At 48.8% G+C, this 21,816-nt stretch overlaps 1 protein-coding gene across 1 annotated transcript; it reads right to left on the bottom strand.

Moving 5' to 3' along the window:
• Positions 1-2,355: 2,355 nt before the first annotated feature.
• LOC134948239 (uncharacterized) lies at positions 2,356-19,700 on the bottom strand. Its single transcript, XM_063936100.1, has 3 exons — positions 19,460-19,700; positions 8,190-8,794; positions 2,356-6,619 (listed from the first exon to the last, which is right to left on the bottom strand). The coding sequence occupies exons 1-3, from the start codon at positions 19,523-19,525 to the stop codon at positions 6,325-6,327; spliced, it is 966 nt and encodes a 321-aa protein (XP_063792170.1). The 5' UTR covers positions 19,526-19,700; the 3' UTR covers positions 2,356-6,324.
• Positions 19,701-21,816: the final 2,116 nt, after the last annotated feature.

Here is a 21,816-nt window from a genome sequence, read left to right on the forward strand (position 1 = left end):
TATGTGGACACATCTGTATCCATGCATAGGCAGAGGTCACAGTGTTAGCGGCCACGTGAGTGCTGTGTACAGGTGGGTTGGTTGTGCAGTAGTGTTCAGCATATCTGTAAGGGGCATTATGTGTGTCATGTGTAACTATAAATGCATTCATAATGTGCGGCATATGTGAAAGGGACATTATATCTTTCATTATGTGTATAAGGGCATTAATAATGTGTGTCATATGTGTAAGGGACATTACTGTGTGGTATAAGTTGAATTGGGGGTACTATTGTGTGGCCATGCCCCTTCCCAGCAAGAACACACCCCTTTTTGGGCTGTGCGTGAAATGTGCGCGCTGTTCCTATTTAAAATATAGGGGGTAGGAGCACCAAAATGAGGATTGCTATGGGTGAGGGGTGATGGTGCTGGGATCAGAGACGGATCCAGCGGCGGTGCTAGGGGGCACCAGCCAAATTCTTGCCTAGGGCATCATATTGGTTTGGACCAGCTCTGAGGGCCCGCCTACCTCTATGTCTCTTTGTTATTATTACCCAGTTTGTTTTATCACTGTTGTTTCCAATTGTAAAGCGCAACGGAATATGCTGACGCTATATAAGAAACTGTAAATAAATAAATAATAAATGTCTGAATAGTTATATGTTTTATATATCATAATGGTGATTTTTGTAGCACCTAAAGTAAAGTTTGAAAGAGTCTACCCGGGTTGAGCGTCCCAAGTCAGAGGCCCCCGGGGGTGGTAAGCTGAAATGACCGAAAAAAGTGACCCATTTGGGTGCCCAAAAGGCACTTTTTGAGTCGCACTGTAGTCGCACAATCATTTTGACTTCTCCCAGATCCTTGCTGTGGCTTTTATTGAGGTGTGATCATCCTATCACATTATAATACACTGAGGGTGTGGTATAGTGACAAGGAATATGTGTGACATCATTGGGGTGCGGAATTCGTGGGCTCGTAGTTGGGTCCAGCAATGGCTGACAATATAAACATAAGAGCTGAAATTGAATTGGAGGAAGCTGTAATTACACCCAGGTTGTATGCAGGGAACTAAGGGGGTAATTCAGAGTTGATCGCAGCAGAAAATTGGCAAAACCAGTTGGGCAAAACCATGTGCACTGCAGGAGGGGCAAATGTAACATGTGCAGAGAGAGTTAGATTTGGGTGGGGTGTGTTCAAACTGAAATCTAAATTGCAGTATAAAAATAAAGCAGCCAGTATTTACCCTGCACAGAAACAAAAGAACCCACCCAAATCTAACTCTCTCTGCACATGTTACATCTGCCCCACCTGCACTGCTCATGATTTTGCCCAACTGCTAACAAATTTGATGCTGCGATCAGGTCTGAATTACCCCCTAAATGCGGATAGTCGCCCTTCTGCTTGGTTTTATAGCCAAGTGCTATAACTAGGGGTGTGCGTCATGCGTGGCCGCACAGAGCACCGTCTCTGCCCCACAGTCCCTGCATTTGACTAGCAGGATGCCCAGAACGGATCACTGATGCAGCCCAAGCCAGAGCGTCTTTTACATCCTACATTCTCTGCAGTACCCCCCCCCCCCCCCAAAAAAAAAAAATCTATATGCGCCGGTGACCCAGCCCCGTCTGCAACATCATCTCCCGATGGCCCCTCCTCCTCTGTGCCCCAATTTGTCTGGGGGCGTGGCCGCCACAGGGCGCCGGGCAGCCATCTTACAGCTCTGGTCATCATTATCAGCAGGCACTTCCACCAGCCCTATTCTTGGCGCAAGAGATCTGTTTGAATACAGGCGTCGCTTCACGTATGCTCAATTCTGCATAGCCTGCAACTGTGTCCACTGCTTCCCAAGCATCTGTAGTGTCAGGGGTAATAGCCTAATGGCTGAGCAGCTCCGCCTTCATGGTGCTCTATTTGGTGGGCTTGCAGAGAGAAGGGGGCGTGCTATGAGGCCACACCCCTGTGACTTGCAACAAGCTCTTCAGGGGTCTTTATGTCGCCATGTGACAAGGATCCCCCAGCTAAGCAGCTGCCACCACCAGGGCTGCCATCAGATATTGTGGGGCTTGGGGCTGCCAGAATAGGCAGGGCCTCCCACCCCCACCACCCCTCACCTTTCACTCCCCCGCTCCTGATTGGCTGACGGTCCACGAGCTCCGATTGATTCGCTTCCGGCTCCAAATCCAAAATGCAGCCATAGTAGACCCTCTAAGCCACAGCGCTGCCATGCGGGCCCCCTCGCGGTTTAGGCCCGGGACCAGAGTCCCAGCAGTCCCCCCTGTTGGCAGCCCTGGTCACCGCGCCATGATGCGCTAGCCAATGCACTTCCTGTGTAAATGGCACATTAGCGCAGATATACATGAAGGACAGCACAAAACATCATTAGCTCTGCGGGTCTGCAGTTTTGCAGCTTCATAAATGACATTTATTATCTTTTTGCTCAACACATGTTTACACTGTGCTGGAATCACTCCTTTACTGACCCTCATATACAGGCACGACAATTATACAATCGCACACACGAGTCTGTGTGCAGACCCGCATGTTGATGCACAATTTTAAACAATTGTTTGCAGAACAATATACAATAAATTATATTTTGCAGCTCAAAGTGCGCATTGATGCAAGAAGCGTAGACAACGAACGATTAAAAAAAAATAACACACTTAAGAAACAGATTGGAACACAGATCAGTGTGAGATTGCATGAAGTACAGTGTGTAATCAGTGTTCTGCAGTGAGTGCTGCAGTGCATTAGTGTGCGGAGCGTTGTGCCGGTTCTGGACACGCGTTATGCTGGTTCCGTTGGGACAGACAAGTGCTCAGGGGATTGACAAAATGTAGGTGTGTTGCACAACTTGTCATTGTGTTATACATTCTAGGTCTGTGGGAGAGAAGAGATGTTTTGTGTAGCGGTAACAACCGGTCCTGTAAGGCTGCATCCAACCTGAGCTGCGTTCATCCACCCGGAGAATGAGCTTTATTATTATTTGGAGTACGGATCACCGATGCCTACAGTGAAGTACTTTTTAATGGGCACCAGTGATCCCTATACCTGTGATGCTAAAGCTGCATTCACCGTTTCGCCGTCGGCAGGCCTGCAGGCTTGGCACACCACGTGACCATCAAACGTGCTTGATATTTGCTTTGTAAATATAGCTGGTCCATCTATACCAGGGCTGGCCAAACCGGTCCTCGAGATCTACCAACAGTTCATGTTTTCCAGGCCTCCTGGAGATCTGTAGAATTGTCAGTTAGGAATGAATGCAGCACATCTTAATTAGTAATGACTACACCTGTGCACCAGCTGGGTGGTCTGGAAAATGTGACCCGTTGGTAGATCTCGAGGACTGGTTTGGCCAGCCCTGATCTATACTGTATGGCTAATGGGCTCAGTATATGTATGAAGGTAGCGAAGGACTGAACCACAATCTACTGGTTATCTGACATTGATTGGTAAATAAAATCACAATTTTATGCAGACAGGGGGCAGCACAGAACCCAGGATAACAATAAGAGTGGTAGGTATTCCTGTCGTTAGGTGCTCCTGTCATACAATCTTCTTTGTCTATGGCTTCAGCATGCAAATTTGATGCTAATTAGCTGTGCTGGACAGTCCTGCAAGCTGTTCTGCAGCATCTTGCCCCCATGTCAGCCGGGTGAATGTGGACACATATTTGCACCTGCTGCTTGGTTGCGCCTGTATTGCAACCGTCCCATTTTTAACAGTACAATGCCAATTATGGTCTCTATAAACAGGAGTGGCGATGCATTAGAATTTTACTTGTAACAAATACGGGCATTGGCCCTCATTCCGAGTTGTTCGCTCGCAAGCTGCTTTTAGCAGCTTTGCACACGCTAAGCCGCCGCCTACTGGGAGTGAATCTTAGCTTATCAAAATTGCGAACGAAAGATTAGCAGAATTGCGAATAGACACTTCTTAGCAGTTTCTGAGTAGCTCCAGACTTACTCGGCATCTGCGATCAGTTCAGTGCTTGTCGTTCCTGGTTTGACGTCACAAACACACCCAGCGTTCGCCCAGACACTCCCCCGTTTCTCCAGCCACTCCCGCGTTTTTCCCAGAAACGGTAGCGTTTTTTTCACACACTCCCATAAAACGGCCAGTTTCCGCCCAGAAACACCCACTTCCTGTCAATCACATTACGATCACCAGAACGAAGAAAAAACCTCGTAATGCCGTGAGTAAAATACCTAACTGCATAGCAAATTTACTTGGCGCAGTCGCACTGTGGACATTGCGCATGCGCATTAGCGACTAATCGCTCCGTTGCGACAAAAAAATAACGAGCGAACAACTCGGAATGACCCCCATTGTTGGACAGATCGGGGGTATGATCCCATTTATGAACTATCCGCACCACGTCTAGATCTGCCGGCCATGCCCAGACCCACAGAGACCACCCTGTATAATTACGCCTTCAACAAGATATATTTGGTCAACTAGTCTTTTGGGTTTGCAAGAAAATTTGGGGTACCACCCATCCATTTACCTGTAATTCTTCTGTAATGAGTTTCTGACATTATGGAAAATGAACTTGGGTGAGCAGAAAATCCACCTATTATACAGATGTGAGATTTGTGATGAATCTGGAATTCACCTATATTCCCAGACATGGGATATAGGATAATGTTGATATTTACAATGTCAAAATTCATAATGTCAACAGCTATGAAGTTGATATTGTTGAAATGCCAACATTCGTCATGGACCGGCAGAGGAGGGTTAGGGTTTGTCACTAAAGTAAGGTTAAGGTTAGGCACAAGTGGGAGGGTTAGGTTTAGGCTACGGAAGGTTAGTTATAGGCCAGGGGAGAGGAGGATAGGGTTAGGGTTATGATACAGAAGGTTAGGGTTAGATTATGGGAGAGGAGGATAGGGTTAGGCACTAGGGAGAAGGTTAGGGTACGGAAGGTTAGGGTTAGGTTATGGGAGAGGAGGATAGGGTTAGGCACTAGGGAGAAGGTTAGGGTTAGGCTACGGAAGGTTAGGGTTAGGTTATGTGAGAGGAGGATAGGGTTAGGCACTAGGTAGAAGGTTAGGGTTAGGTTATGTGAGAGGAGGATAGGGTTAGGCACTAGGGAGAAGGTTAGGGTTAGGCTACGGAAGGTTAGGGTTAGGTTATGGGAGAGGAGGATAGGGTTAGGCACTAGGTAGAAGGTTAGGGTTAGGTTATGTGAGAGGAGGATAGGGTTAGGCACTAGGGAGAAGGTTAGGGTTGGGTCACAGAAGGTTACAGTTAGGTTATGGGAGAGGAGGATAGGGTTAGGCACTAGGGAGAAGGTTAGGGATAGGTTATGTGAGAGGAGGATAGGGTTAGGCACTGGGGAGAAGGTTAGGGTTAGGTTATGGGAGAGGAGGATAGGGTTAGGCACTGGGGAGAAGGTTAGGGTTAGGTTATGGGAGAGGAGGATAGGGTTAGGCACTAGGGAGAAGGTTAGGTTATATGAGAGGAGGATAGGGTTAGGCACTGGGGAGAAGGTTAGGGTTAGGCTGTGGAAGCTTAGGGTTAGGCCAGCGGAGAGGAACGTCAGGCACTAGGAAGATGGTTAGGATCTTACTTATTGTCGGAAGTCATCCAGAAATCACAGCTGGACCATAAGACACTGCTGGACCCGCCATACAAGGTAAGTCATCTAGACCCCAAGGGATGTAAACATTCTAATCATGTTGACATTTAATCATTGTCAACATAATGAATGTTGACGTGGTCAGTGTCGATTTGGCAGGTATGTTGAAATTGTTATACTGTTTCTGGTGAAATTAGGCCATTAATCTACCTAATACTTGTTTTTGCTGTTTTTACGTCTTGACACTCGCCCAAGCTTTTAGATGCTGGATCCTTAGCCATACCGGTCACCAACATGGGTGACAGTGTTGAATGGAGTGGTCACCCTCACCCAGCACTCAGGCCAAGCGACCAGATTACATAAGGGACCAAAAGTCCTACCAGCCAACACAGTGCTAGACAGAAATCATCGGCCAATTGGAACTTCTGCTGGTCCCAGTCAACATTTAACCAAATCTTATCAGATGTTGATGGTAAATAACTTGGGAAGGCTTGCACTAGGGTTTGTAGCCAATTTGGTCAAAGTTATAGTCGTGTGTATGTCTGTGGGTATAATAACTCTTAGTTCAGCCCATCACTGACCAAGAAACCACCGTGTGAGGAATTCACAGACCTTACAGACAGTTGTCACCTGTGTATGGAAAACAGATAGCTGGACAGATGTTTGGATGGCTGTGTTACAGTTATATGTATGTTGTGGAGAAAGAGAGAGAAAGAGACGTGTTTGTATTGTGTGGAGGTATAAGTGTTTGGTTTTACGCATAACTACTCAGGAAAGTATTTCAGCAATTGCTCCGTGACCCTTTGATCAGCAAAGTGTTGGGGTCGGCTCTGGATATCAAGTTCCCCATCGAGTAACTTCCTGTGCATCAAGCCTTGGGAATTGTAGTCTGGAACTGCGTTGTCGGTGTCCAAGCGTTTGACGCGTAGGAGATTGGGCGGGATGTCTTCACTGCGCTCGTCGTCCAGGGAGCGACGCATGCGGCGGCCGGAATTGGGTGCCAGGCGCTGAGGCATGTCTGCTTCGTTCATTGCAGAGAGGACACGGGTCACTATGTACCTGCAGTAAAAATAAAATTAAAAAAAGGGTCAATAATTAGACAATAACTTACAATTATACTGAAAAAGGCAGAACTGCTAGCAGCCAGGTAATTAGCAGCAGAACGCAGAATTTGAAGGTCAATCATGAAGCACAGAACGTCCGCTCACCAGCAATAAAGTAGCTGTGGACCCAGCTGGGCACCTTGAATGCACCTAGATTTTTCCTAAGGAGCAACAGGAGCTGGTTTGCATAACCAAGGTACTGGGGGTTATTCTGATCGGGTGTAGTACGGTATGCCGGCGCTCGGGCTCCCGGCGACCAGCATACCGGCGCCGGGAGCCCGACCGCCGGCATACCGACAGCGTGGTGAGCGCAAAGGAGCCCCTTGCGGGCTCGCTGCGCTCGCCACGCTGCGGGCACGGTGGCGCGCTACGCGCGCCACACTATTTTATTCTCCCTCCAGGGGGGTCGTGGACCCCCACAAGGGAGAATAGTTGTCGGTATGCCGGGTGTCGGGATTCCGGCGCCGGTATACTGTGCGCCGGTATCCCGACATTCGGCATACAGAAGACCACCCATTCTGATCCCATAGCATGTGCTACGGCAAGGTGCAAAGTACCAATTACTCTTACTTTGCGCATGCACAGGACTCAGTGATTGACAGTCTACAGCCATTTTGCAGACGAGGAGGGGGCCACGATGGGTTCTGTTTGGCAGAATGGAGGCATGTTGTTGCCTTTTAGGAGGAGGAAAGAGGTCAGGGATCTCCGTCATTGGACGGAGATTTCCTGGCCTCTGCAACAGGTGCCGCAAGCCGAGCGATGGTGAGTGACTTATCCGATGTTGCATCCTAGGACGCAGGAGGCGTCTGCTTGTAATAGACACCTCCTGCTACATCACCATACAGCAATATCACTGCTGCTTCCAAGGAAGCGATAGCTACTCCAACCACATCTGAATTTACTAAAATCAAATTGTACAAAAATACTGGAGGGAGCCCTGTGATAACAACGTTATCTTCAAATAGCATTATCCAGCCTTCCCTCTGGTTCCCGACTCCTGCATAGCCTCCCCTGCCTACTGGCAGTAAAGACTGAGCTTGAATTCAGCCCTTATGATCAGCCATGTGTGTCTGATGGACACACAGGCTGATCACTTTGTAAAAAAAAAAACTGGAGATACAGAATATTTGCAGTCTTGTATGAAAATAATGTTGACCTTTCTCCGATGCATGGATGCTATGGCAGTGGTTCCCATACTGGATGCCGCGGGCACTAGCAGGGGTGCCATGGGTTGGTGGTCCAGGTCCAAATCAAATTATTTATGGTCCATGTGACAAAATATGGGCACAAACAGATGTACAGCCCTGTCCACCACCACATAACTGACCCTAAAGATGACAGATAAGCATATTTACTTAATATATTTTTTTTCTTCTAAATTTCTCAATATAAAATTGTTGACCTACTGATGCAATTACAAAAACGCTGATACTCTAGGGGGCCTTGATTCAAAATAGTTTGGGAACCACTGAGCTACGGAATGACCCTCAAAAATGTTGTTTCTGTTTTGTTATACTCTGTCGTACCTTAACATCTCTTCGTCCATGGGATACCCGTCCTCGTTGTTCTCGTCTGGTTGCAGATGTAAAGCAGGGCCTTCATACCCCCGATTTTGCCTGTAGTGACCCTGCAACGCTTCTGCCATCTGGTTTCGTGCAACCTGCGGTCTTGTTCGGCTGGCCACCACCCCAGTTTCATCATAGTCTTGATACGGCCTCTGATATTCCACCTCTGCCTGCATGGGGCTTGGGAAGCCCTGCAGCTGGTCAGCGTACCCTCTGCCTTGGTTGATTTGGTTCCACAAGTGCAGAAGGTTTGCTAGATACATGGTCTCCTTGTCTCTCCTCTGACCCTCTTCCACTAACTGTTGCAGGGATGGACTGTCGTGAGCCGATTCCCCTCTGCGAGAGGAGCCCATCCTCTCCAAGGCCCGAGCAAGAAGCTCTTCTTGAGGGTAGGCGGCAAGCCTGGCCAGCATAGCTTGACTTAGGTCAGGATATAAAGGTTCATTATGGAGAGCCTCTGATGGTACATAGGACATCATGTCAGCCTCATAAAGATTGTTTACCGGAAGGCTTCTTCGGACCCTTCGAACAACCCCAAGATCATCTTGAGTTAATACGCCCAGAGGCTGGATGTGAAAATAAATGGGTAATAATTAGTAGGTGACAGTCAGAAGGTCTATTCCATATTATCACCAATATACAGAGCTGGCACTCTTAAATTAATAGTTAGCTGACGCATGGGGTTAGGGGACTTTAGAATACATCATCACTTGTAAACATCAATTTTGTTTTACTACTGTTCTATATCACATGGTGCTGTAATAACATAATACCATCCCTATATTATCACTGTATATCCAACACTATCCCCCTGAGGCTGTGTATACGTCTCTGTACATCTCTCCCTCTGAGGCTGTGTATACGTCTCTGTACACCTCTCCCCCTGAGGCTGTGTATACGTCTCTGTACACCTGTACACCTCTCCCCCTGAGGCTGTGTATACGTCTCTGTACACCTGTACACCTCTCCCCCTGAGGCTGTGTATACATCTCTGTACACATGTACACCTCTCCCCCTGAGGCTGTGTATACGTCTCTGTACACCTCTCCCCCTGAGGCTGTGTATATGTCTCTGTACACCTCTCCCCCTGAGGCTGTGTATACGTCTCTGTACACCTCTCCCCCTGAGGCTGTGTATACGTCTCTGTACACCTCTCCCCCTGAGGCTGTGTATACGTCTCTGTACACCTCTCCCCCTGAGGCTGTGTATATGTCTCTGAACACCTCTCCCCCTGAGGCTGTGTATACGTCTCTGTACACCTCTCCCCCTGAGGCTGTGTATACGTCTCTGTACACCTCTCCCCCTGAGGCTGTGTATACGTCTCTGTACACCTCTCCCCCTGAGGCAGTGTATACGTCTCTGTACACCTCTCCCCCTGAGGCTGTGTATATGTCTCTGAACACCTCTCCCCCTGAGGCTGTGTATACGTCTCTGTACACCTCTCCCCCTGAGGCTGTGTATACGTCTCTGTACACCTCTCCCCCTGAGGCTGTGTATACGTCTCTGTACACCTGTACATCTCTCCCCCTGAGGCTGTGTATATGTCTCTGTACACCTGTACACCTCTCCCCCTGAGACTGTGTATACGTCTCTGTACACCTGTACACCTCTCCCCCTGAGGCTGTATATACATCTCTGTACACCTCTCCCCCATAGGCTGTGTATACGTCTCTGTACACCTGTACACCTCTCCCTCTGAGGCTGTGTATACGTCTCTGTACATCTCTCCCCCTGAGGCTGTGTATACGTCTCTGTACACCTGTACACCTCTCCCCCTGAGGCTGTGTATATGTCTCTGTACACCTCTCCCCCTGAGACTGTGTATACATCTCTGTACACCTGTACACCTCTCCCCCTGAGGCTGTGTATACATCTCTGTACACATGTACACCTCTCCCCCTGAGGCTGTGTATACGTCTCTGTACACCTCTCCCCCTGAGGCTGTGTATATGTCTCTGTACACCTCTCCCCCTGAGGCTGTGTATACGTCTCTGTACACCTCTCCCCCTGAGGCTGTGTATACGTCTCTGTACACCTCTCCCCCTGAGGCTGTGTATACGTCTCTGAACACCTCTCCCCCTGAGGCTGTGTATACGTCTCTGTACACCTCTCCCCCTGAGGCTGTGTATACGTCTCTGTACACCTCTCCCCCTGAGGCTGTGTATACGTCTCTGTACACCTGTACATCTCTCCCCCTGAGGCTGTGTATATGTCTCTGTACACCTGTACACCTCTCCCCCTGAGGCTGTGTATACGTCTCTGTACACCTGTACACCTCTCCCCCTGAGGCTGTGTATACATCTCTGTACACCTCTCCCCCATAGGCTGTGTATACGTCTCTGTACACCTGTACACCTCTCCCTCTGAGGCTGTGTATACGTCTCTGTACATCTCTCCCCCTGAGGCTGTGTATACGTCTCTGTACACCTGTACACCTCTCCCCCTGAGGCTGTGTATATGTCTCTGTACACCTCTCCCCCTGAGGCTGTGTATACGTCTCTGTACACCTCTCCCCCTGAGGCTGTGTATGTGTCTCTGTACACCTCTCCCCCTGAGGCTGTGTATACGTCTCTGTACACCTGTACACCTCTCCCCCTGAGGCTGTGTATACGTCTCTGTACACCTCTCCCCCTGAGGCTGTGTATACGTCTCTGTACACATGTACACCTCTCCCCCTGAGGCTGTGTATACGTCTCTGTACACCTGTACACCTCTCTCCCTGAGGCTGTGTATACGTCTCTGTACACCTGTACATCTCTCCCCCTGAGGCTGTATATACATCTCTGTACACCTGTACACCTCTCCCCCTGAGGCTAAATATACATCTCTGTACACCTCTCCCCGAGGCTGTGTATACATCTCTGTACACCTCTCCCCCTGAGGCTGTGTATATATCTCTGTACATCTCTCCCCCTGAGGCTGTGTATACGTCTCTGTACACCTCTCCCCCTGAGGCTGTGTATACGTCTCTGTACATCTCTCCCCCTGAGGCGGTGTATACGTCTCTGTACACCTCTCCCCCTGAGACTGTGTATACGTCTCTGTACACATGTACACTTCTCCCCCTGAGGCTGTGTATACATCTCTGTACACCTGTACATCTCTCTCTGAGGCTGTGTATATATCTCTGTACACCTGTACACCTCTCCCCCTGAGGCTGTGTATACGTCTCTGTACACCTGTACACCTCTCCCCCTGAGGCTGTAAAAACATCTCTGTACACCTCCCCCTGAGGCTGTGTATACATCTCTGTACACCTCTCCCCCTGAGGCTGTGTATATATCTCTGTACACCTGTACATCTCTCCCCCTGAGACTGTGTATACGTCTCTGTACACCTCTCCCCTGAGGCTGTGTATATGTCTCTGTACACCTCTCCCCCTGAGGCTGTGTATACATCTCTGTACATCTCTCCCCCTGAGGCTGTGTATATGTCTCTGTACACCTCTCCCCCTGAGGCTGTGTATATGTCTCTGTACACCGGTACACCTCTCCCTCTGAGGCTGTGTATACATCTCTGTACACCTCTCCCCCTGAGGCTGTGTATACATCTCTGTACACCTCTCTCCCTGAGGCAGTGTATACGTCTCTGTACACCTGTACACCTCTCCCCCTGAGGCTGTGTATACGTCTCTGTACACCTCTCCCTCTGAGGCTGTGTATACATCTCTGTACACCTCTCCCTCTGAGGCTGTGTATACATCTCTGTACACCTCTCCCCCTGAGGCAGTGTATACGTCTCCGTACACCCGTACACCTCTCCCCCTGAGGCTGTGTATATGTCTCTGTACACCTCTCCCCCTGAGGCTGTGTATACGTCTCCGTACACCCGTACATCTCTCCCCCTGAGGCTGTGTATACGTCTTTGTATATCTCTCCCCCTGAGGCTGTGTATATGTCTCTGTACACCTCTCCCCCTGAGGCTGTGTATACGTCTCTGTACACCTGTACACCTCTCCCCTGAGGCTGTGTATATGTCTCTGTACACCTCTCCCCCTGAGGCTGTGTATACATCTCTGTACATCTCTCCCCCTGAGGCTGTGTATATGTTAGTGATGAGCACCGGAAATTTTTCGGGTTTTGTGTTTTGGTTTTGGGTTCGGTTCCGCGGCCGTGTTTTGGGTTCGAACGCGTTTTGGCAAAACCTCACCGAATTTTTTTTGTCGGATTCGGGTGTGTTTTGGATTCGGGTGTTTTTTTCAAAAAACCCTAAAAAACAGCTTAAATCATAGAATTTGGGGGTCATTTTGATCCCAAAGTATTATTAACCTCAATAACCATAATTTCCACTCATTTTCAGTCTATTCTGAACACCTCACACCTCACAATATTATTTTTAGTCCTAAAATTTGCACCGAGGTCGCTGGATGGCTAAGCTAAGCGACCCAAGTGGCCGACACAAACACCTGGCCCATCTAGGAGTGGCACTGCAGTGTCACGCAGGATGGCCCTTCCAAAAAACACTCCCCAAACAGCACATGACGCAAAGAAAAAAAGAGGCGCAATGAGGTAGCTGTGTGAGTAAGCTAAGCGACCCTAGTGGCCGACACAAACACCTGGCTCATCTAGGAGTGGCACTGCAGTGTCACGCAGGATGGCCCTTCCAAAAAACACCCCCCAAACAGCACATGACGCAAAGAAAAATGAAAGAAAAAAGAGGTGCAAGATGGAATTGTCCTTGGGCCCTCCCACCCACCCTTATGTTGTATAAACAGGACATGCACACTTTAACCAACCCATCATTTCAGTGACAGGGTCTGCCACACGACTGTGACTGAAATGACGGGTTGGTTTGGACCCCCACCAAAAAAGAAGCAATTAATCTCTCCTTGCACAAACTGGCTCTACAGAGGCAAGATGTCCACCTCATCATCATCCTCCGATATATCACCGTGTACATCCCCCTCCTCACAGATTATCAATTCGTCCCCACTGGAATCCACCATCTCAGCTCCCTGTGTACTTTGTGGAGGCAATTGCTGCTGGTCAATGTCTCCACGGAGGAATTGATTATAATTCATTTTAATGAACATCATCTTCTCCACATTTTCTGGATGTAACCTCGTACGCCGATTGCTGACAAGGTGAGCGGCGGCACTAAACACTCTTTCGGAGTACACACTTGTGGGAGGGCAACTTAGGTAGAATAAAGCCAGTTTGTGCAAGGGCCTCCAAATTGCCTCTTTTTCCTGCCAGTATAAGTACGGACTGTCTGACGTGCCTACTTGGATGTGGTCACTCATATAATCCTCCACCATTCTTTCAATGGGGAGAGAATCATATGCAGTGACAGTAGACGACATGTCCGTAATCGTTGGCAGGTCCTTCAGTCCGGACCAGATGTCAGCATCAGCAGTCGCTCCAGACTGCCCTGCATCACCGCCAGCGGGTGGGCTCGGAATTCTGAGCCTTTTCCTCGCACCCCCAGTTGCGGGAGAATGTGAAGGAGGAGATGTTGACAGGTCGCGTTCCGCTTGACTTGACAATTTTGTCACCAGCAGTTCTTTGAACCCCAGCAGACTTGTGTCTGCCGGAAAGAGAGATCCAAGGTAGGTTTTAAATCTAGGATCGAGCACGGTGGCCAAAATGTAGTGCTCTGATTTCAACAGATTGACCACCCGTGAATCCTTGTTAAGCGAATTAAGGGCTCCATCCACAAGTCCCACATGCCTAGCGGAATCGCTCTGTGTTAGCTCCTCCTTCAATGTCTCCAGCTTCTTCTGCAAAAGCCTGATGAGGGGAATGACCTGACTCAGGCTGGCAGTGTCTGAACTGACTTCACGTGTGGCAAGTTCAAAAGGTTGCAGAACCTTGCACAACGTTGAAATCATTCTCCACTGCGCTTGAGACAGGTGCATTCCACCTCCTATATCGTGCTCAGTTGCATAGGCTTGAATGGCCTTTTGCTGCTCCTCCAACCTCTGAAGCATATAGAGGGTTGAATTCCACCTTGTTACCACTTCTTGCTTCAGATGATGGCAGGGCAGGTTCAGGCGTTTTTGGTGGTGCTCCAGTCTTCTGTACGTGGTGCCTGTACGCCGAAAGTGTCCCGCAATTCTTCTGGCCACCGACAGCATCTCTTGCACGCCCCTGTCGTTTTTTAAATAATTCTGCACCACCAAATTCAAGGTATGTGCAAAACATGGGACGTGCTGGAATTTGCCCAGATTTAATGCACACACAATATTGCTGGCATTGTCCGATGCCACAAATCCACAGGAGAGTCCAATTGGGGTAAGCCATTCTGCGATGATCTTCCTCAGTTGCCGTAAGAGGTTTTTAGCTGTGTGCGTATTCTGGAAAGCGGTGATACAAAGCGTAGCCTGCCTAGGAAAGAGTTGGCGTTTGCGAGATGCTGCTACTGGTGCCGCCGCTGCTGTTCTTGCGGCGGGAGTCCATACATCTACCCAGTGGGCTGTCACAGTCATATAGTCCTGAGTCTGCCCTGCTCCACTTGTCCACATGTCCGTGGTTAAGTGGACATTGGGTACAACTGCATTTTTTAGGACACTGGTGAGTCTTTTTCTGAGGTCTGTGTACATTTTCGGTATCGCCTGCCTAGAGAAATGGAACCTAGATGGTATTTGGTACCGGGGACACAGTACCTCCAACAAGTCTCTAGTTGCCTCTGCAGTAATGATGGATACCGGAACCACGTTTCTCACCGCCCAGGATGCCAAGGCCTCAGTTATCCGCTTTGCAGCAGGATGACTGCTGTGATATTTCATCTTCCTCGCAAAGGACTGTTGGACAGTCAATTGCTTGGTGGAAGTAGTAAAAGTGGTCTTACGAGCACGACTTCCCCTCTGGGATGACCATCGACTCCCAGCAGCAACAACAGCAGCGCCAGCAGCAGTAGGAGTTACACGCAAGGATGCATCGGAGGAATCCCAGGCAGGAGAGGACTCGTCAGAATTGCCAGTGACATGGCCTGCAGGACTATTGGCATTCCTGGGGAAGGAGGAAATTGACACTGAGGGAGTTGGTGGGGTGGTTTGCGTGAGCTTGGTTACAAGAGGAAGGGATTTACTGGTCAGTGGACTGCTTCCGCTGTCGCCCAAAGTTTTTGAACTTGTCACTGACTTATGATGAATGCGCTGCAGGTGACGTATAAGGGAGGATGTTCCGAGGTGGTTAACGTCCTTACCCCTACTTATTACAGCTTGACAAAGGCAACACACGGCTTGACAAATGTTGTCCGCATTTCTGTTGAAATACTTCCACACCGAAGAGCTGATTTTTTTGGTATTTTCACCAGGCATGTCAATGGCCCTATTCCTCCCACGGACAACAGGTGTCTCCCCGGGTGCCTGACTTAAACAAACCACCTCACCATCAGAATCCTCCTGGTCAATTTCCTCCCCAGCGCCAGCAACACCCATATCCTCCTCATCCTGGTGTACTTCAACACTGACATCTTCAATCTGACTATCAGGAACTGGACTGCGGGTGCTCCTTCCAGCACTTGCAGGGGGCGTGCAAATGGTGGAAGGCGCATGCTCTTCACGTCCAGTGTTGGGAAGGTCAGGCATCGCAAACGACACAATTGGACTCTCCTTGTGGATTTGTGATTTAGAAGAACGCACAGTTCTTTGCTGTGCTTTTGCCAGCTTGAGTCTTTTCATTTTTCTAGCAAAAGGCTGAGTGCTTCCATCCTCATGTGAAGCTGAACCACTAGCCATGAACATAGGCCAGGGCCTCAGCCGTTCCTTGCCACTCCGTGTGGTAAATGGCATATTGGCAAGTTTACGCTTCTCCTCCGACAATTTTATTTTAGATTTTTGAGTCCTTTTTTTACTGATATTTGGTGTTTTGGATTTTACATGCTCTGTACTATGACATTGGGCATCGGCCTTGGCAGACGACGTTGCTGGCATTTCATCGTCTCGGCCATGACTAGTGGCAGCAGCTTCAGCACGAGGTGGAAGTCGATCTTGATCTTTCCCTATTTTTGGAACCTCAACATTTTTGTTCTCCATATTTTAATAGGCACAACTAAAAGGCACCTCAGGTAAACAATGGAGATGGATGGATACTAGTATACTTATGGATTGACGAGCGACTGCCGACACAGAGGTAGCTACAGCCGTGGACTACCGTACTGCGTCTGCTGCTAATATAGACTGGATGATAATGATATAAAAAATATATATACATATCACTACTGCAGCCGGACAGGTATATATTATATAATGACGCACCTGCTGGACACTGTCAGCTCAGCACTGCAGACTCCTAAAGTAAGCTACTAGTAGTATCAAGAAGATAGAAAAAAAAAACACCACAGGTAGGTGGTATACAATTATGGATGGACTAGCGACTGCCGACACAGAGGTAGCTACAGCCGTGGACTACCGTACTGCGTCTGCTGCTAATATAGACTGGATGATAATGAGATATAAAATATATATATATCACTACTGCAGCCGGACAGGTATATATTATATAATGACGGACCTGCTGGACACTGTCAGCTCAGCACTGCAGACTCCTAAAGTAAGCTACTAGTAGTATCAAGAAGATAGAAAAAAAAAAAAAAACACCACAGGTAGGTGGTATACAATTATGGATGGACGAGCGACTGCCGACACAGAGGTAGCTACAGCCGTGGACTACCGTACTGCGTCTGCTGCTAATATAGACTGGATGATAATGATATAAAAAATATATATATATATCACTACTGCAGCCGGACAGGTATATATTATATAATGACGGACCTGCTGGACACTGTCAGCTCAGCACTGCAGACTCCTAAAGTAAGCTACTAGTAGTATCAAGAAGATAGAAAAAAAAAAAACACCACAGGTAGGTGGTATACAATTATGGATGGACTAGCGACTGCCGACACAGAGGTAGCTACAGCCGTGGACTACCATACTGCGTCTGCTGCTAATATAGACTGGATGATAATGAGATATAAAATATATATATATCACTACTGCAGCCGGACAGGTATATATTATATAATGACGGACCTGCTGGACACTGTCAGCTCAGCACTGCAGACTCCTAAAGTAAGCTACTAGTATCAAGAAGATATAAAAAAAAAAAACACCACAGGTAGGTGGTATACAATTATGGATGGACGAGCGACTGCCGACACAGAGGTAGCTACAGCCGTGGACTACCGTACTGCGTCTGCTGTAGTGCTAATATAGACTGGATGATAATGATATAAAAAATATATATATATCACTACTGCAGCCGGACAGGTATATATTATATAATGACGGACCTGCTGGACACTGTCAGCAGAATGCGTTTATAGAATAAAAACACCACACGACGAGTGTTTAACTTTTTCAGGCAGACAATCACAATATACTGGTGGTCAGTGGTCACTGGTCAGTCACACTGGCACTGGCAGTGGCACTCTGGCAGCAAAAGTGTGCACTGTTAAAATATGTACTCCTGCTATAACTGCTCCCCAGTCTCCCCCACAATTAAGCTGTGTGAGCAGTGAGCACTCAGCACAGTCAGATATACAGTATTACATAGATGATGCAGCACACTGAGGGCACACTGAGGCTGAGCACAGATATGGTATGTGACTGTGTCACACTGTGTATCGTTTTTTTTCAGGCAGAGAACGGATTAATTAAACTGGTGGTCACTGGTCACACTATCAGCAAGTAGTACTCCGTCCTAATATGCTCCCCAAAATTAGTAAATCAAGTGTCTCTACTCTCTACTACTCTCTAGTCTACTCTAAACGGAGAGGACGCCAGCCACGTCCTCTCCCTATCAATCTCAATGCACGTGTGAAAATGGCGGCGACGCGCGGCTCCTTATAATCCGACAGCGGGATGATGACGTTCGGGCGCGCTCGGGTTAGCCGAGCAAGGCGGGAAGATCCGAGTCTGCCTCGGACCCGTGTAAAAAGCGTGAAGTTCGGGGGGGTTCGGTTTCCGAGAAACCGAACCCGCTCATCACTAGTATATGTCTCTGTACACCTCTCCCCCTGAGGCTGTGTATATGTCTCTGTACACCTCTCCCCCTGAGGCTGTGTATACGTCTCTGTACACCTCTCCCTCTGAGGCTGTGTATACATCTCTGTACACCTCTCCCTCTGAGGCTGTGTATACATCTCTGTACACCTCTCCCCCTGAGGCAGTGTATACGTCTCCGTACACCCGTACACCTCTCCCCCTGAGGCTGTGTATACATCTCTGTACACCTCTCCCTCTGAGGCTGTGTATACATCTCTGTACACCTCTCCCCCTGAGGCAGTGTATACGTCTCCGTACACCCGTACACCTCTCCCCCTGAGGCTGTGTATATGTCTCTGTACACCTCTCTCCCTGAGGCTGTGTATACGTCTCTGTACACCTCTCCCCCTGAGGCTGTGTATACGTCTCTGTATACCTGTACACCTCTCCCCTTGAGGCTGTGTATATGTCTCTGTACACCTGTACACCTCTCCACCTGAGGCTGTGTATACGTCTCCGTACACCCGTACACCTCTCCCCCTGAGGCTGTGTATACGTCTCTGTACACCTGGGCAGGCATTGCATATGAAGCTATATTCCCTTGGTTACACACTTCTTGTTACCAGACGCCCCCAGCCTCCCTAGCAGCGGTCTCCCAGTGTCCGCTAATTAGCAGCCATCACCCAGCAGCCACTGGAGCCTCTGTATCTCTGACTAATGCCCACCCAGCAGCCACTGCAGAAAATGTCATTACTGATAATGAGATAATCATGCTCTGCAGGAGCTCCCAGAGCATCGCACCCCATCTACAAGGGGATGAGTCATATGGTACCGTCATAACGGGGGCCATCTAATCCCGGGGCCTCGGGGGGCCACAATAGGTGGAATCGATATAATATTGGATCAGGCCGGGAAATGCAAATACTAATTACATGTCACCAATTACCAGCTCTGAGCTGTCCTCCTGCACAGAGGGGATATATTTATCAACGTTTACTTATATAGCACCAGCATATTCCATTGCGCCGTACCATCGGGAGGATAAGACTACATTAATGATTCTTAGGAACGCAATGATATAATAAGGGGTCGCCCCCCCACCCCCAGGACACAGAGACCTCCGAGAGGGTCCTTAGAACAAGGGACGGGGTGATGCAGATGGGGTGGGATTGGGGAGAGCGATGGTCAGCGAGATGAGCAGGACCACGGACAGATGATGAGAGACCACCCCAGGGACAAAGGGAGGGATGATCAGAGAGAGAGAGAGAGAGAGAGACGCTGAAGACATAAAGAGACTGACCTTATTGAGAGTGCCCGGGACAGACAGACAGACAGTGACAGCCACCAACAGGATACAGGGGCCCATCCTGACAGAAAGACGCTGCCCAGATATGAGAAGCTGTTACTGCTGGATGGAGAGCCCGAGATCTGACACAAAACAGGGGGGAGGGAGAAAGCACCTCCCCCATACTGCATTGTCACAGCATCCTACATGGCGGGGGGGATGGAGGCTGCTGTACCACGGACACTACCTGTGACCGGCCTAATACACAGGCAGCTGTCACCTACTCTGTATACTGCACTCCTCCCAATACACAGGCATCTGTCACCTACTCTGTATACAGCACTCTGCACTCCTCCCAATACACAGGCATCTGTCACCTACTCTGTATACAGCACTCCTCCCAATACACAGGCATCTGTCACCTACTCTGTATACAGCACTCCTCCCAATACACAGGCATCTGTCACCTACTCTGTATACTGCACTCCTCCCAATACACAGGCATCTGTCACCTACTCTGTATACTGCACTCCTCCCAATACACAGGCATCTGTCACCTACTCTGTATACAGCACTCCTCCCAATACACAGGCAACTGTCACCTACTCTGTATACTGCACTCCTCCCAATACACAGGCATCTGTCACCTATTCTGTATACAGCACTCTGCACTCCTCCCAATACACAGTCATCTATCACCTACTCTGTATACAGCACTCCTCCCAATACACAGGCATCTGTCACCTACTCTGTTTACAGCACTCTGCACTCCTCCCAATACACAGGCAACTGTCACCTACTCTGTATACAGCACTCTGCACTCCTCCCAATACACAGGCATCTGTCACCTACTCTGTATACAGCACTCTGCACTCCTCCCAATACACAGGCATCTGTCACCTACTCTGTATACAGCACTCTACACTCCTCCCAATACACAGGCATCTGTCACCTACTCTGTATACAGCACTCTACACTCCTCCCAATACACAGGCATCTATCACCTACTCTGTATACAGCACTCCTCCCAATACACAGGCATCTGTCACCTACTCTGTATACAGCACTCCTCCCAATACACAGGCATCTGTCACCTACTCTGTATACAGCACTCCTCCCAATACACAGGCATCTGTCACCTACTCTGTATACTGCACTCCTCCCAATACACAGGCATCTGTCACCTACTCTGTATACAGCACTCTGCACTCCTCCCAATACACAGGCATCTGTCACCTACTCTGTATACAGCGCTCTACACTCCTCCCAATACACAGGCATCTGTCACCTACTCTGTATACAGCACTCCTCCCAATACACAGGCAATTGTCACCTACTCTGTATACAGCACTCTGCACTCCTCCCAATACACAGGCATCTGTCACCTACTCTGTATACAGCACTCTGCACTCCTCCCAATACACGGGCATCTATCACCTACTCTGTATACAGCACTCTATACTCCTCCCAATACACAGGCATCTGTCACCTACTCTGTATACAGCACTCTGCACTCCTCCCAATACACAGGCAGCTGTAACCTACTCTGTATACAGCACTCTGCACTCCTCCCAATACACAGTCATCTGTCACCTACTCTGTATACAGCACTCTGCACTCCTCCCAATACACAGGCATCTATCACCTACTCTGTATACAGCACTCTGCACTCCTCCCAATACACAGGCATCTGTCACCTACTCTGTATACAGCACTCTGCACTCCTCCCAATACACAGGCATCTGTCACCTACTCTGTATACAGCACTCTACACTCCTCCCAATACACAGGCAACTGTCACCTACTCTGCACTCTACACTCCTCCCAATACACAGGCATCTGTCACCTACTCTGTATACTGCACTCTACACTCCTCCCAATACACAGGCATCTGTCACCTACTCTGTATACAGCACTCTGCACTCCTCCCAATACACAGGCATCTGTCACCTACTCTGTATACAGCACTCTACACTCCTCCCAATACACAGGCATCTATCACCTACTCTGTATACAGCACTCTGCACTCCTCCCAATACACAGGCATCTGTCACCTACTCTGTATACAGCACTCTACACTCCTCCCAATACACAGGCAACTGTCACCTACTCTGCACTCTACACTCCTCCCAATACACAGGCATTTATCACCTACTCTGTATACAGCACTCTGCACTCCTCCCAATACACAGGCAGCTGTCACCTACTCTGTATACAGCACTCTGCACTCCTCCCAATACACAGGCATCTGTCACCTACTCTGTATACAGCACTCTACACTCCTCCCAATACACAGGCATCTATCACCTACTCTGTATACAGCACTCTGCACTCCTCCCAATACACAGGCATCTGTCACCTACTCTGTATAC

The sequence above is a fragment of the Pseudophryne corroboree genome, chromosome 8 (assembly GCF_028390025.1).
Source record: "Pseudophryne corroboree isolate aPseCor3 chromosome 8, aPseCor3.hap2, whole genome shotgun sequence".
Lineage (NCBI taxonomy): Eukaryota > Metazoa > Chordata > Amphibia > Anura > Myobatrachidae > Pseudophryne > Pseudophryne corroboree.